At 42.4% G+C, this 17,857-nt stretch overlaps 2 protein-coding genes across 2 annotated transcripts in view; one reads left to right on the top strand and one right to left on the bottom strand.

Annotated features, from left to right (window-relative positions):
- Positions 1–3,480, top strand: part of CFAP69 (cilia and flagella associated protein 69) — a 40,754-nt gene extending 37,274 nt beyond the window's left edge. The window contains exon 23 of the mRNA XM_065399518.1: positions 3,304–3,480. Within this exon, the coding sequence (XP_065255590.1) occupies positions 3,304–3,480 (177 nt within the window). The remainder of the gene's footprint in view (positions 1–3,303) is intronic.
- Positions 3,481–15,962: 12,482 nt separating this feature from the next.
- FAM237B (family with sequence similarity 237 member B) lies at positions 15,963–17,258 on the bottom strand. Its single transcript, XM_065397751.1, has 2 exons — positions 16,877–17,258; positions 15,963–15,991 (listed from the first exon to the last, which is right to left on the bottom strand). Exons 1-2 carry the CDS (start codon positions 17,256–17,258, stop codon positions 15,963–15,965), a joined length of 411 nt encoding a protein of 136 aa, XP_065253823.1.
- Positions 17,259–17,857: the final 599 nt, after the last annotated feature.

The raw sequence follows: 17,857 nt of genomic DNA, 5'->3' as shown, positions 1-17,857 counted from the left end.
GGGTTTTGAACTCCAAAGAATAAGCATTTGAATCAACTGATTGTATACCATGTTATTGTGCATAAAAATATGCCAAGTAAAACCTTTTATGAATGCTTGCAATGTTCTGAACTCGATGGTCATTGAGATATGTATAAAAACTGTGGTTATGAATCTTTATATTGATGTGTATATACAATAGTATGTTCATGTCCAGTACTACAATTTCAAGTACACGTTATAGCAAGGAGGAGGGGATGGCAGCTCCTGCCAAGCCAGTTATTTTACACAAAACTAACTTCAAGTACCCATCCATTGCCCAGTTAGAAAAAAATCATTGGGAAATGGGAAAACACTGAAACAACTTGAAACGGAAAAGAAAACCCCAGACTTGGAAAACTAAGAACTTCTACATGTAATGCTGACAGACCCCGGTCATCGGCGAGCAGGATAGAACCGGGGACATTTGGAGCTTAGTGCATGAGCCCTCTACCGCATGTGCTAAAAGCCAACTGGCTGGTAGCTAAGGCTGTAGAGCAGACTCATTTTCTCTCTCTCTTAAGTGGTCTCAGTGCCACTAGATGGGACAGAACACCACACCCAAAAGGTGTGTGGGTTACATACACACTACCACTTATGTCGGTATATGTCACTCAGGGGTGTGAATAAGTCACCCCCCTTAGTGACCCAAGTTACTCTGACCTAAGTGCCAGTGTGGACAGTGCTATGTCATCAGGAGAGCTTCTCCGCTGACATAGCTACTGCCTCTCGCTGAGATGGTTTTCTTATGCTGACAGGAGAGCTGTCTCCAGTTGGCATAGAGCGTCTTCGCCAGACACTCTACAGCAGTGCACCTGTATCGGTGGGTCATTTCCCCTGTCATGAATCCCATAACCTGAGAGAGAGGGGAAAAAACTGCAAACCCTTACAAAGGAAGGGATTTGAAGTGAAGGACATCCAAATACTCAGGGCCAGCCTGTAGGCAGAGTGTGGTCTGTGGAAGGCTCAATTCTGTCTGTGACAGAGGGTATGCTGAGAACCTGTTCAGAGGCAATAGGTAACTTATATTAGAAAATGGAATTTAGCTAATATGGAAATGTAAAGCCTGAAGTTGCGTCTTTGTTTGTTTTCTGTGTAACTTGTATGTGTTTGCTTTTTCTTCCTATTTCATCTTTGAATCTGATTTTTTTTTTCTATCTGGGGGGTTACCTTTACACCAAGCAGGTATCTGTTGTGCAAATTGTGTGGAGTGTATGTGCCAAAGTGAACTGATAACTGGGGGCAAGTTTCACTACTTCAGGGGTGAGGAACCAGAGGGGAAAAGTCTGAGCACCTGGTAGATAAAAATGCATGGTAGACTGTTTTGGGGAGACTTGGAACTGGGAGGACTTTGGGGATCACCCTGCAAAGAGTAACTAGGCTGGTGGAATCCACAGCGAGACCTTTATGTTTGTAGGTTGGTTACTGGTGTCAGGGCTCTGAGCTATAGCAGCATATCATTAAGGCACCCAAGGTAGGAGGTCAGGCAGTGGCAGAATCCATAACATTGTATACAACCAGTTGATTCACTTGCTTAGTCTTTGGCATTCAGACCCCCTGTACTCCTCTTGTGGTGTCTGTACCTTGATATCACAGGAGGACTTCTATGAAAAATTTGGAGAGACTAGGACCTTGTGCCTCTGTCACTGGGAAGACCTGTGCAGCTCTTAATGACTTCAGTAAGGACTTCCTTTCCAGTTATCCATTCCTTCACAGATGTCCCATCTGATGTGGCTGAAGACAAAGTCTTTGGAAAAAGAAAGTTCAAGTTTAATCCAGTCTTTTCCCTTCTCTTTATTACCTTATATGAGTGTGTGTGTACAACTACCTCTTCCTCAGAAGATTTCAGATGTTTTCAGGATCTTCTTGGGAGCATGACAAAGTCTCTGTGTCTTGAACTCTTGACAGTCCAGGAGAAGACTTGCTATCTAACATTTTGAAGTTGAGATGAAAAGAAGAAAATCGCCATTCCAGTCAGTGCCTCATGAAGGCAGCTCAGCGCTTCTGACTTACTTCTGTCTGCTTCTATACCTGTGGGGTCCTGTTAAGCAGAGAAGATGTAGCAAGTTCTTTTAATGTGGATCTTATTAAATTTCTTGGACATGTTGCCTTGAATTGTTGTTCCACCATCTGCAGAAAAATCAAGGAGAGATGAGTCCATGCTACAAAAAGAAAATAAATTTAGCAGTAGAACGTCATATTCATCGGCAACACCGCACATGAGAATTACAAATTACACACATTGCTGGCAATCTACAGATCGTATTTGTGGAACAAGAGTCTCTCTGCACCCAAATCCCTCCACTAGAATGTTCTCTGTATGTGAGGAGGGAGGAATCTAGGATGATTATTGTAGAAGGCCAAATATGGTCTAAAGAGCTCCATATGTTGTTGGTTTGTTTGGTGGAGACTACAGTTAATATCTGCCATTCAGACCTGAGACTTCTGAGCTTTCCCCTGAGGTCTCCAGTCCAGGATAGAGGATTTGCCATTCCAGTGCTTTAACCTGTTCAGTTTAAAGATGGCTAGTATAATGGAAAAACTGTGGGTCTCTAGAAGACCTAAAGATCAAAACAAATCTCATCTAGAAGCCACTCCACATCAAACTCTTATCCCATCCTCCCTCTCCCTCCCCCCCCACCCCCGCCAGGGATCCATTATAAAACATTGAATGTCTAATGTTTCTGAAGGCAATAGATGAGAGCAGTTAGAAGAGTATCAGAGAAACAGGTTCTAGTCTCCTTATTTCCTTATTCTCAAGGCATAATCAAGCCTGGTGGAGAGAGTTTGTGGGGTGATATGATGCACTAACATATATAACTAGGGATTCTGGGAATCGGTTACAGAATTATCTTCGACTATAAACAATGGAAATACTGCTCTCACCCTCTTTTATAAACCAGCCTAAGGAAGCCAGTTGACCAATAAATTACAATCCACATGTTTATTTCTTCACTAAAATACTTGCAACACTGCAAATCCAAATAGCAGAATACATTGCACAACATCTTATTCGTCTAATGAGAACTTGATTTTCTTTTCTTACATGCTAAAGATCAGACATAAAGGCTGAGCAGCATAGTGCATCAAGAAGCTGTTCAACCTACATTATTGATAGAATAATTATGTATATTGTTTAAAGAGTATTTTGAGAGGAGGTAGGAAACCTTCATAATGCACCTCCAGCTTCTGAGTAGCATTTTCAAAAGACAGGGCCTGTGATTTAACTCTCATTTCATTTTAAAAGACTAATATGAATGTCAAGCCATTTGTTTTGTTTTCTAGATTGCATCTGGTCGCTTGGTAACTGTAGAAAGTACACCTTCTGAATTAACTGGAGGGCCTCTGCCTGACACAGACCTTGCTCTTAGAAAGCTCTCTGTTCGTGGAGGAGCCTTAAAAAAGATCAAAGGAGTTAAAGTGTTGGACCCATTCAAGAAAGATTCAGTATCTGTAAAGTAAACATTGTCCTGTACTGTTTCAGACAGTGCTTTGTATTTTTTAGTTAATATATTTCCAAACATCATTTGTAAGATATAATCTATTTGTATTTCTTTGGTTAAATATATAGAAGATCTTGATATTAATTATTATAGATGAAAATATATTTTTGCTTTACAAAAAATGAACATCCCAATGTTCATGAATAAAGAATTCCATGCAATGTGTGTTCCAGAGGTTCATTGATTCTGATCATTGAAGCCAGCTGTGCTAGGCTCAGTTTACCCTGACTCAATAGCTGGCTGGATGTGCCTCAGTTTCCGCTGTTGGTACCATAAAGTACACAAACTTCAGAAACCAGTTGTCAGCTTCCAGGTGCAGAGTGGCACACTAACTCTCTCATGCAAGTGAAGATACTCTAGAATATCCTGCTCTCCCTAGATTTTTCAGGCCTCCACTGGTCTTATTCCATCAGTTCCTTCCCAGACAATTGCCCAAATTCCCTCTTGGCAGAGAACTGTGCCAGTCCCACCCGAGCCTCTTTGGAGAGACCTCCCTAGCCCCACTGGTCCCCTGCATGAGTCACAGTCCTTTTTATATGAAGTGGAAACAGCTCAGAGGCAGCATATGAGGTGACCTGAGCAAAGGCCAGTGTTTTGGGGCCCTAACCCCTTACACATCCAGGTCTCCTGTGCCACTGATTGACCTTGCAATTTGTAGCTATCACAACACTGCAGCATAAATTGCTTTAACTGTGTATAGTGTCTGTCTTTCCCACCCACAGGGGAAATACAAACATTCACTGTGTAAAGGGGTAAAGGAAATTAGAAAAAAAACGTGTTTACTTCTCTAGAACTTAACCACAAATTAGTCCCTTTGTAATTCCTAGGAAGAGGGTTTTTTCTGTGTGTGCTTTTCTTCACAATCCAGTGGTTGTGTTTTGAATGGAAAGAATTTATAGGGTGCTGTAGGCAAAAATGAAGACAGACATTTGTTGAAATATCCTACTTTAATTCTATATAAAGAAGACTGCAAAGGAAAAAATGACAAAATCATGTACACAACACCATTAATTGTAATTAATCCTCTAAGACCTCTCCACCTTCCCTTGAAGTCAGTCACAGTTTCTCATATGGAGGGGCAGTAAGCATGGGCCCAAAATGTTACTTTGTAAGGCATGAAAGCTGTCTATAATTTTAGTGAAGATTATTCAGTTGAACCATGTCAATTTACAGCACCTGAGGGTCTGGCTCCTTTCTGGTTGTTGGTGTTTAACCTACATCTGGCTTGTTTAGTTTATGTTTATAAGATTTTTTTTTTCCAAATTCCCCCTGCAGAAAAGTTAGCCATGCTTTATTAAAGAAGCATTTCTTTGCTTTCTGCATGCAAGGGTGACAAGTATTTTAATCTTTGTTTGTGGAATTTATAAAGGAACTAAATGTAAGCAGCTCTGCCATTTCTGACATACTGTCACTGAGAAGTTAATAGAGACTGTGTACATCAGGCATAGTCAATAGGCAGACCATAGGCCAAATCCAGACTGCCAGATGCTTTTGAATAGACTGTGAAAGCTATTTACTTATTGTTATAATTATTACTGCAGTGTCAAAAGTGTTTCTCTGGCATCTGGATCTTAACTATACCTCAGTCAAGAAATTTGGACCTTGACAAAACATAATTGACTACCTCTGGTGTCTATGATGTTAATTTAACAATGAGGTTACCCTTTCAATAGACTATCCGCTTAACACCTTGCATGTCAGTAAATGCCCTGTTCAATCAATTCATATTACTGTAATTTCATGACTCTTCATGCATGATGCTGACTCACAGAATGGCATGATATGTGAGTCGAAATCCAAGTGCTGGGTTAACAGAAAAGCATACTCCATTTTTCTTTTTTAAATAAATACTTGTATAGAAGAATTAAGGTTGCATTTGAAATTTATTATTTGCCTATAGCACTCATTACTGCTAGCTGCTGAGCACCTGCCAATTTTTCAAAATAGATATATGTTTAAGATACATGTACCATTCTCAACTCCCACTAGTTAGCTGGGCAAAAGTTATGTTAATGCACACAGCCATCTCACCGACTTTTTTTTTTTGGAAACATAAGACCCTACCCAGTTGCATCTTCCATTGTGCCTGTATTGCAAATGCCCTGCTGTATTGCTACTGTAGGAATTACCTACAGAAGCTCTTATTAGTTGCTCTCTTTGAGTGATTGTGCACATATACACCTGTGTGTGGGCCCAAGAGTTTTACCAGCAATACCACTAGGTAGCACATGCAGCCAGGCCCTCCCAGAAGTCCAGAGAGGCCTGGGTCACTTCCAGCTTTTGAGGACCCATGCAATAATAAAAATAAGAAATGACGACACATGAAAACAAAATAAGGCACCAAAAAAAGAGTGAGACATAATTTGAATATTTTTTAATTTAACAAATACTTTTCTAGCCTTTTTCTGTGCAAATGCACTAATTATTGAGGGAGGGAAATCTAGCTTTCATGCAATGTCACAGTGGATATTAAGCATGGCGAGCATGTTGCAAAATTCCTCTAGTCTACATAGTTATAGATAGCAATATTTAGTGTAGTATAGTTATAGTATAGGTACCCTGTGGATTTTTTTATGAAAAAAATCCCCAGATTTCAAGCTATGTGCAATGTGAAAGATAGTGTTCCCTGTTGCAGATAGGCACAACAGCTGCTTGACTTGCCTCACTGGGGGCTGTGTGAGGGACAAATGCCCTATTTGTACCTCCTTCCCACCATGACAAAAAAAACAGGGATTTCTGCCTCAAAGTTCACCTTATGAAAGAGGCGATGTGTCCCGCATTAGAACCAAACCCCAACCACAAGGCAGCAGATTCAGAGTCCATAAGGAGCTGCCCATGATTCCAAGCACAAGTTGGGGGAGAACCATCGTCACCATATTCGGAGATTTGATTAGCTTGCAAAGATACAGACCTGGGCTGGCATGTTATCCATCCACTTGTCCTAACAAGTACTTTAGCCTAATTACTGAAAGGGGGGGGGGATCGCTACACCTGTACTGCTAAAAGGTATGTCTACGCTGCAACATAAGCCCAGGGTTAGTGGGATGTGAGTCCATGGACCCAGGGTTTTTAAACCCAGGGATTGAGCACCCACACTGCATATTGACACTAGCTTACTGGACACTAGCACACAGGAGCTCCAGCATCCACAGTGCAATATGCAGACCTGAGTCCAACCAACTATTTCCCAGGCTTCCTCGCGCCCTCCTGAAATGTGGTTGCTCTAGCCCTTTGTTCATCGTGCAGTGTCAGAAAACTTGACTGTCCACCCTGCACATTCCAGGAAGTTGTCGCAGCCCACCAAGTTCCCAACAGATCCTGCCAAGCCATCTTTTGGGGCTGCATACTCCCAGCAACCAGAGCCAGCCACATGGAGGAGTTGCCAATTGAAGAGTTTCTCTTGATTGGTCTTTAACTCCTGTGTCAGGAAACAGGCAGAGATTCCATGAGATGCTGGTGGATATTTCAGTGGCATCTTCTGACCCACCAAAGGTACCTGACAGAGCAACAGGAGGAAGAGGAGGATGACAATACAGATGTGGAAGCCTCAAACTGGCTGATGCTGCTCATGACTTTTGATATAGCCACTGATCCCCTGCTACTTAGACTGGTACTTCTGGAGCAGGGCCACAAGCACAGACCAGTGAGATCACATCATCCTGCAGACCTGAGATGACCAGCAGTGGATCCAGAACTTTTGCATGAAGAAAGCTACATTTCTGGAGCTTTGTGAGCAGCTTGCCCCAACTGTCCAGCATCATAGTGCATGCATGAGGAGATGGCCATATCGGTCCAAAAGAGGGTTGCTATAACTGTCTGGAATGTGGCTACACCAACTGGCCTATTGCTAACCAGTTTGGTGTTGGAAAGTCATCTATGGGTAAAATGGTGGTGGAGGTTTCTCAGGCAATCAGGTGTGTGATTTACCCAGAAGTGGTGGGCGTAAACAATATCCCAGAAGTAATTGCTGGTTTTGAGAGAATGGGCTTTCCAAACTGCGCCAGGACCACTGATGAGACTCATGTCTATAATTTGCCTTTCTCAGGGAGTAAATGAGTATATGCACCGCAAAGGGTACTACTCAATTATTATGCAGGCCATTGTGGACTACAGAGGCCAATTTATGGATGCCAACGTGGGCTGCAGTGGAAAGGTTCATGATGCCAGGGTTTTCTGCTGATCAGGAGTCTATCTTCATGGACAGGTTGGGACACTATTCCCACCACATGACATTGTCATAAATGGAGTTACTGTCCCCACTGTTATTCTGGGGGACTCCACAGATCGCCTTTTGCCTTAGTTTATGAAACTACAGCCTGATCTCAGAGCTCCTGGCAAAAGAAGGTTTAATTACACCCTCAGCAGTTGTAGAATGGTGACTGGATGTGTGTTTGGCGGATTGAAATCCCACTGGCACAGTCTATAGACCCATTTGGATTCCAGTGTCATCAAGGCTGTCTGCATTACTGTGGCTTGCTGTGCTCTGCACCATCCCGGGGAAGCCAAAAGTGAGCCGTTTGCTCCTGAATGGGCCCAAGACAGTCATGGATTGTTGAACCAATACTCAACCAGACTTACACAGTATAAGATGTGATGTAGTGGTGAAAATAAACTCTCTTAATAAAATAAAAGCCTTTATTCGTCTTACAAAAATAACAATATTAAAGCATGGCCAGGCAGGCCAGCTGCCTTTAGAACACTGGAACAGTAATAAACCAACACCACAACCAGTAATAAAACAGAGCATCAACCAAACTCTGAACACTGAAAACAGTCCCATCAATAAAATCCCCTAATTTTGCATGGCCCCTGGCATGTTCTCCTTTCCCTTTCTTCTGTGTTTAGCATGTTCTTGCCACCCCTGCACGGGTGTGGAGGCTTGCTCCCCAGACTACAAGGGGGAGGAGGTCAGCTTGGGGGTGGAAGTATGCTGATGATGGGTTGGCCCTGTCCAGCTGTTTTTGAGTCCAGATTGCATCGGCCACCGAGCCATGGAATTGTTCAAAGTGTTCCTGGTATGCAGTGCATGGTACAGCAGAGGGTGCTCTGCCTATGGTGCAGGAGGAGCAGGAGCCTACACTCTTGTGGCCGTTAGCAAAACCAGCCGCCCAAACAGGTCTTTCTGCTGGGCTCTGTCTTTCTCCTTCAACTAACATTCCTGTTCCAGGAACTGCGATACAAGTGTTTGCTCCCGCCCTGCAATTCTGTCCTCAGGCTCTGCTGCCTGCCTGTGCCTTTCCATTTGCCCCCTATTGGCCTTTCCGCTTGCCATGAATCCTTCTGTGTTTGGTATTGCACATGCTTGGCCTGTCCAGAATGTCAGCCATAAGTTCCTCCTGGAAACTCTTCCTCTTGGACCGCTACAGAGACCCAGACTTTAATAATAATTAATGGAGATAGCCCATCTCCTAGAACTGGAAGGGACCTTGAAAGGTCATTGAATCCAGCCCTCTGCCTTCACTAGCAGGACCAAGTACTGATTTTGCCCCAGATCCCCAAGTGGCCCCCTCAAGGATTGAACTCACAACCCTGGGTTTAGCAGGCCAATGCTCAAACCACTGAGCTATCCCTCCCCCCACTTCTACTGGCATGTGCTCAACCTGCCAAGGTACAGCAACCAGTAGAGGTGCCTGCCAGCAGACATAAAACAACAACATTGTCTCAGTGAATCACAAATAATTCAGTTCACGAGCACAAAAAAAAATCCTTATGGACGCTCAAGGACAAAAACTGATACTTTGTAAAACTGCACTTCAGTATATTGTGAGAGGAACTCTTCAGATCCTCGAAGCTCTGTGGCCACAACCAGGATAACTGCAGGGGGGAAAAGGTGAACAGAGAATGGTAAGTGTAAAATCACAATTTTATTTAAAAATTGCAGACTGCCTTGGGCTTTGGGGAGGGGAGGTGGCCATGGTGTACTATTCAAGCCTTCTCTGTCATTGCAAGCATTCCACAGTTTGGAGGACATAACAATTATTGTGGTTCCTGAAAGGCAAAGAGAGAGGTTTTTTCCAAGCTGCCAGTGGCAGGCCAGCAATGTATGCCACCGAACTATTCAAACTTATTGTGACTGATTAGCACGTCTACAAGTGGAGTGGGCTCGTCAGCTATCACGGTGGCCCTGGAAAATACACCCTTCCCTGAAATGTGACTACCTAGCTGGAGTTCTGCTATGGGTAAAGTTTGCAGCTATTAGCACTCAGGATCAGGGCAAAACTCATGCTGGGATCAACATGATGCTGCGTTAGTATGGATTACCACCTCGCCACAACTTCCAGTACAGCCTTTGATGATTGCATACAAACCTACACATTTATACGGACACAAAGAACTCCACAACTACATCCCGCACCCCACCCCACCCCACCCCAGGCACACTTCTGGACTGCATACAACCCCCCAGCTGTATTTTGGACAAATTATTTCATTGCCCATGGACTACACCCTAGTTTAAATGGACTACATTTGCACATAGACTACATTTCAACCTGCTCCCCGACAGTTAACTGTTTCCAGGTGGCCCTCTTATGCTGTTGTGTTAGTACAGAGCAGCATACTAACAGGGAAGGCAATATAAGCTTCTTATTTTTAACACACCAGCACATCTTAGCTCAAATGTGCAGTTTTCTAGTTAAACTTCATTTTAAACAATTGTTTCACAGTTTACATTTCCCAGTCTCCATTGAATTCCATGTAGTGGGTGGGTGGGACAACAAGTTGTCAGCGTGCAAGCCGTCATTAATGGATACATTACTCACTGCTGCCTGCAACTTGTAATAACTTTTGCATTGGTTCATAACTTGGAAATCCATCTCATTCCTATATTAATAAAAAATAAACTTGGAGCCAGAAACTTACCAGGCTCTGGGGTAAGTTCTGTCTCTTCTATTTCTGCAGTTGGCTCTGTGGCAGACTGCACCTGGTGTGGGGAGCTCCTTCAGGTACGCACCCAGGATCTGCTGCAGCTGCTGTGGGGGCAAAGCCCCTTGGGGACTGGTTCCAGCACCAGAGTCATTGTGCTAGCCTGATCTGGCACATACAAGCTCCCTGCCGAGTGTGTGTGTGTGTGTGTGTGTGTGTGTGTGTGTCCAGCTATCAACTATCTAATAACACATACATTAAATTCTCAGCCCATCTAGTACATTTCTATAAACCCAATATGTCAACTACCTAGAGAGGAGACGTTACCAGCACATCACTCTCGAGTCTTTACCACTCACTTTCCTCAAATACCCCTTCTTTAGGCAGGTTAGCAAGTTTTTGAGTCTTTCAGGACATTTAATCTCCTGCTCTGATCTTCTCAGTATCAGCTTTTCACTAGAGTCTGAGTTGTTCTCTTGTTCCTTGACACTTTCCCCTTTGATGATAAATGATCAGTCAGTTGGGAAATGCAGGCCCGCCCAGAGGATTCAGGGGGCCTGGGGCAAAGCAATTTCGGGGGCCCCTTCCATAAAAAAAGTTGCAATACTATAGAATATTATATTCTCGTGGGGGCCCCTGCGGGGTCCGGGGCCTGGGGCAAATTGCCCCACTTGCCCCCCCCCCCCCGGGCGGCTCTGGGGAAATGCCAATGTCCACATATTCTGTCAATGTTTTGGAACTTTCTGGGATGACTCTTAGATCCCTTCGATTATGTCAAAATGTGTCCCCCGATCTGTCTGAACTACATAAGACCTCGGATGCAGCTGTTCTTCAATGGTACCCCTTTGGCCCCAAGTACTAGAGGTGTCATTCCTCAGGCTCACCCCATCTCTTGATTTAAGAGATGGGAGATCACGGGCCCTTTTGTCAAAATAATATTTCTGCTTCCACTTCTGATTTTCTTTCATTTTCCATATGGTTTCATTGTTATGAGATTTCAGCAAGTAATCAGTAATTGGTAAATTAGATCTGATCCTTCTTCCCATTAACAGCTGAGCTGGAGAAAAGCCATTCTCCAGGGGTGTACTTCCATAAACCAATAAAGCTTTATACAAATTGCCCCCACTATCAAAATCTTTTTCATACAGTTCTTTACTGACCGAATAGACTTTTCCACAAGTCCATGTGATTGGGGGTCATTTGGACTTGATGTTTTGTGATGAAAATCCCAATCTATGGCAAATTGCCTAAAATCTGCACTGGAAAATTCCAGCCCATTATCACTAAAGACTTCATCTGGAATTCCATGTCTGGAGAAGATTCCCTTCATGCTCACTATTACTGACTTACTATTAGCACTGTGCAGTGTGCAAATTTCTGGATACAGAGAATAATAATCTGTGACTATTAAATAATCCTTTGATTGCCAGGTAAATAAGTCAGTGCCTACCTTCTCGTAAGTCCTTGTGGAACTGGATGAGGTCTCGGTGGCTTTGCCTGTTGCCATGGCTTGTATTTCAAGCATGAAAAGCCATTTCTTACCACATTAGTAATGTCATGATTGATCCATGGCCAATACAGCACCTCTTGTGCTCACTTATTTGCACTTCTCAATTCCCAAATGACCGTCATGGATCTTCTGTAGCATTTCTTTTTGGAGGCACACTGGAATTACAACCTTTCTGCCCTTGAAAATCGCCCCATCTATCACAGTAAATTCATGTCTGCAGTTCCAATAGTCTTATACTTGGATGGCAGGTTCTTATTTTTCAGACCACCCTTTAATGATCACTTCTTTAAGGATCCCCAATGATTCATCTTTCATTAGTTCTCCTGCTATTTGTTGCAGTTTCCTGTTAGCTATGGGAATTGACTTTACAATCAGATCTACATAGGCTTGAATCTCTGTCTCTAAAGTCTTCTCTGGTTTCGTAGTGGAAGTCACTGCTCTGGAAAGTGCATCTGCAGTGCCAGTGAACATGAATTTACCGGGTGCGTAGGTCACAACCAAATCATACTTTTGCAGCTTTATCATTCTTTGAAGCCTTAAGGTACAGTCATTTAGCAGTTTGCTAAATAACACTATCAGGGGCTTGTGTCCAATTCAACTTCCACTATCTGGCTGTAAATATACTGATTGAATCTCTGACAGGCAAACAATATTCCTAAAAGCTCCTTCTCAATCTGTGCATATATGGTTTCTTCCTCAGTCAGTGATTTTGCATGCATATATCACTGGTTGCCAACAAGCCTCATGCTTCTGTAAAATCACTGCACCTAACCCAGACTGTGAAGCATCTGCTGAAATTTTAATAGGCCTTCCTGGTGCATAGACCTTTAACACTGGCTCTTGTATTAGTTGTTGTTTTAAACCTTCCCATGATTCCTCCTGTTCTGCACCTCAGCACCATTCACTTTTTATTCTCTAGGTGTAAAATGCTGCTTTGGTAGACTAGGTATGAATTTTCCAAGATAATTAACCAATACTCTTTCTCTCATCCCCCTCACCCACAGGTTGTCCAATCTTTTATCCTTCAATCTCTCACACACTTCATTCAATGTCTTCCATCAGGCTTCCGTTTATGCTTAGAACAGCCTCCTCCAATCAACTTCATCCTTTTTGTCAATGTTCTTTGGCTAGCTTGTCATGACAATAAAGTCCCATTTGAATTGATTGTTTACACTATATTGTAAATTACTTGGGTCAAGGACTTGTTTGTGAAGTACTCCATGTACGAATAATAATACATGCCTTGGCATTATTGAACTTATTATAATTGTACCTTTGACTTGTTTTTAGCATATTAGTATAGTCAATATTATATAGTTTCTTAAGATATCAGAGACCACTTTGCATTGGGACAAGTGCATCAGAGTATAAAAAAATATTAGATTTGATCCTGCAAGGTGTTGAGTCCCTTCATCTCCAGTTGAAATCAATGAGAGTTGAGGACTCCCTGCACGCTGCAGGATGGAGTCCTTTAAAATATGTATGGTGCATTGCAACTGTTGTTCCGTTCAAAAATAGTGCTGATATAAATGAGCATAAATGGTGACCTTATGAGTGTGAATGCGTTTTACACCTGTGTAAATGAACTATAGTTAAAGTCACCTTTTTTATTCACTGAAAAACCCTGGATCATTACTGCACTGTTTATATGGCCAAGTTAGAAAGCTCAGATAAACTGGGCTCTATAAGGCAAACAATTGATCCAGCTTTATATATTGGGTCGCTAAAGAAGCATACTCCAGCTATAGCCGTTAAGTCAAAATGAGGATTGTAGTAAAAATTCAACTTTTGTTTTATAAATAAATTTATTTTGAAAGGTCTTGCTGATCTGAAGCCTTGCAGCATCCTCAGCTAATTTTTTTAACTTAAGCATCGTTCACTGGCTTTCCAAGGGTATGTCTACACGGCAAAGAAAAACCCACAGCTGGCCCCTGCCAGTTGACCCGGGCTCACAGGGCTCAAGCTGCAGGGCTGTTTCATTACTGTGTAGGGATGGGCTGGAGCCTGATCTCTGGGACCCTCCCACCCCGCGGGGTCCTAGACCCTGGGCTCCAGCACAAGCGCACAAAGCAAATGAAACCACATGTATTAAGGCAAATGGGTTGGGTCATATCTCACGCAGTTTGGAAGCCGTTCAAACTGAAGCAAATTCAGGATTGGTCCACATTGGAATCCAGACTGTAGTATGGCACATTTGCAAGAGCCTCTAGTGAGTCTCATCTCTCACCCATTGTAAAGACCCTTTACAAATATGCCCTAAGAATCACTCCACCCCATCCTGCAGGTTACTCAACTGGTAACTGTGTCACACGTATGCTCGTTCTTTTCAGACTTAAGTCCCAGGGCTTGGGATATAGATAACAAAAAATATTACAGCCATTCTAAGAGTTTGTCCTTTTCAGGTGAGTAAAAGTTGACTTCAAGCAGTCTGGAGTTTCAAGACTTCACAAAAACATATCCTCCTTTGCACCCAGCATCTGGAGCGTTATCCTCTCCCAGCACAAGAAGGCCCATCAGCCCTTGTAAGAAGGTTGTAAATTTTAAGGCAGTGATTGGGGATTTGGGGAAGCCTTCTGGACATTTTCCCCTTTAATCAGGAGAATCTTGTCAAATTCCTAGCCCAGTGAAATCACACTTGTTTTGCTTCTGCCCAGTAGTATTTTGGGGGCAGTGCTGATAGAAGTCAGAGCCAGCAGCAGCGCAGAACTGCAGAAGTAAGGGTGGCAATGCCATACCATGCCACCCTTACTTCTCTGCTGGTGGTGGCAGTGCTGCCTTCAGAGCTGGGCACCTGGCCAGCAGCCGCCGCTCTCCAACAACCCAGCTCTGAAGGCAGTGCCACTGCTAGCAGCAGCAGAGAAATAAGGGTGGCAGTACCATACCATGCCACCCTTACTTCTGTGTAACATTTGACTTTTGCACTGGGAGGGGTGGCTACAGGGGGGCTAAGGCAAATTTTGGGATGGCTATAGCCCCCACCAGGCTGTCCCAGTGCCACCCCTGTAAAGGGCTAGACCTTGATTTAACATTCTGCCATAAGTCGCATAGCTCCAGGAGCAAAACAGAAAACAAGTGTCAACTTGGAGAACCACAGTTCATTACCAAGTTCCCCTTGCTTGGGAAGAGACTGATAGTCGGTTATTGCCCCCTCTTTGCCAGCTCTACTGTGCTGGTTGGTTTCTTGTAGTGGAGGCAAGACTCCATCCATTCTCCACTCCATGCCCATCTGCCTGAGGCTACTCTCCCACTATACTGCAACCTGTAATGCAAGTAGCCCACGTGTGGGATACGTTGCACCCCTTTTACTCTCACCTGGGTGCATAGGGCACATGCTAATCTTATACAAAATATGTAACTGTCCCTTTTTTATATTATATATGTACTGAATTTGTAACTAATCAGCTACACAAATGGACAAGTACGAGACAGTGACTATTATTCAGTCCTTGTTGCATAGAAAAATATTTTAATTAAACTATAACCAAGACCAAGCAGTGATCAAATACAAACTTAGAGGCTGCGCAAGACACTACATCAAGCATAATCTCTCCCTTTGGGTTGATATTGGTACTTTTTTGCAGATCTTAAAACTGAAATCCATTTCATATGCAAGATACTGTATAAAATATGCTTGTTGCCATTTCACTCTGTTGTTTAATGTATAAAAATATATTGGGTTTCCATTGCAGTTAACATTTTAAAAAAGAATTATTTGAAAGATGAATGTCTACAAAAATATAACACTAGTTTAAACAGGTTTACCTGAGAGAACACAGATATTGACTCAAAATACATAAAGCATTCACACATGCAGCGGGGGGTGGGGGGGTGGGGGGGGGGAGGCAACCTTGGTACGTTTAAAGAAAGGGGAACATGTTGGTAACACACATCTGAAGTACTTATCAATTATCATGTGCTCGTACAACATAAAACAAAATCTCAAAACCCATCAAAGGAACAATGCTCATAAGCAGCTACAGTACAGGCTGTGCTTTTGACAAGCAGGCTCTTTTCCTTCAGTTTGATGTCATCTTGCTGAGGTATCTTCATTTTTCTCCCATTTTGGCCTAAAACTGATGTTTTGAGAAGTCTGACCCTGCAAGATTAGAAAAGAGGGCTGGTTATTATCCTAGCAATCTGTTTAGGAATGCTAGGGTTATGTGATATCTTTTATTTTGGTCTATTCAATTTGTGTGTCATGTTCAATCTAAACTCTTTGCCGCTGTAAAAAAAAAAATCTACTGGGGTTATATTACTTTGGGGCAAAGCTATCTCTGGGGATTGGTTAATAAGATATAGAGCTGGTCATCCAGAGGCTGCCAGTTCAAATCCCCCCAAAAGCAACAGTGACCTGTGAATTTGTTACCATTTGGCGGTTCTCAGTGGCCAGGTGTCCATGTTACAAAAATAAGCCCTAATAGTATGTGTCAGTGGGAAGGATGAGACTTGAATGGACAGGGAATCTGAACCTCTCCTAGAGATAATTTCTCCAGGTCAGAGGTGAAGCATAATTGCTATGAAGATTTCACTGTTGCTATTTCTTTTACCTCTGTTCTGTGAATAAACAGAAGAATTCAGTCTCCAACCTTGTTAGTTTCGCTTGATGAGCTTTTATTAGCACTAAATTCACACAGACACTTTTAAGAGAAATCTTAGTAAAAATATAATAGCTTAAGAAAGTAATTATGGCCCAATTTGCCATGAATAGAGCACATAGTAGCGTTATATGGGCATATATGATCTAGCACAATCTGAACAACACACAAAATTCTCCAAAATTTGATGCACTATAAATGTAAAAGGAAAGAAGGATATAAATTATGATTAAAATGGCATTGCAAAGGATTCGATAAAGAAAGATGGGCAGAAAACTAGAAATTATTGTGTTGAGTTGTCTGAAAAATAGACAGTTGAAGGCTGGAACAATATTATGGCTTTAAAGGCTTGTGTTTAGTTGGTTAGTATTGTACATTAGAGTTACCTTGTGAGGTTCTCTGTGGGTATGTGGAAAAATAGTTGGGAGATAGTAACTGTCTTCTACCCATTCCATGGGACCTTGAAAGCACACAGTCTACATACATATCCCAGAAGTTCTGGGCTAAGTCATTGAAGAGTTCATTATGCTTGGCCTTTGGTGATTCTTTTAGGAACATCATGAAATCCCAGAGAGCAATGATAGCATCTGCTACCTTGAGTTTCTTCATTTCCACCAGCCTGTGAGAGGAGATCTCCCAGCAGTGATGGTCAATCTCACCCAGGCTTCCAGGAGGTTCTTTCTGATATTCTGGATTGGCATAAACCAAATTCACTATCAATATACAGCCCAATTGAAGGTACCACCTTCTTCTACACACAGAGTCCATGATTCACACTGGTACCTAAAAGAAAGGACATAAAAACAATAGTAACTTTGCCCTTCTCTAATCCTTTCTCACATAACTTTAGAAGGTATCCCTAAGATGATTTATGAACTGTGGTCATGCATAACACTTAACATTTATAGAGCACTTTTCATTTCCAAAGCAGTAGTATAAACATTAACCAATACAATATGCTTTACAATATGCTTGCAAAGCAACTACGTATTATTAACTCCATTTCACAGATGGAACAATTGAGATAAAAAAGTTCAATGACTTGCCAATAGTCACAGACTATGTTGGCCTCAGAGCTGGTCTTAGAACTCAGGAGCTCCCATCTACCACTCCTGTGTTTAGACCACCCTGCCTCTTTGCAAGTTGTTCAATTATTAGTAGAGATTTAAAGAATTATAACACTCATGTTTAAAATTATTGTAATCAAGTATCAGGATTATAAACAATCTACGCTGCTGGCAGTTCTGTCAGTCACTAACCATTCCAATTCAGACTGGCAGTAACAGGGCAAAGAGTAAACTGTTGCACACAGAATGAGGCTTTCCAGCCATAACAGAGGGAAGAGTAAGTCCAAGGCTATCTTCTTT

The sequence above is a fragment of the Emys orbicularis genome, chromosome 2, assembly GCF_028017835.1.
Source record: "Emys orbicularis isolate rEmyOrb1 chromosome 2, rEmyOrb1.hap1, whole genome shotgun sequence".
Classification (NCBI taxonomy): Eukaryota; Metazoa; Chordata; order Testudines; family Emydidae; genus Emys; species Emys orbicularis.
Note: the sequence above shows the minus strand (reverse complement) of the source record. Positions and strands in the feature narration are given on the sequence as shown.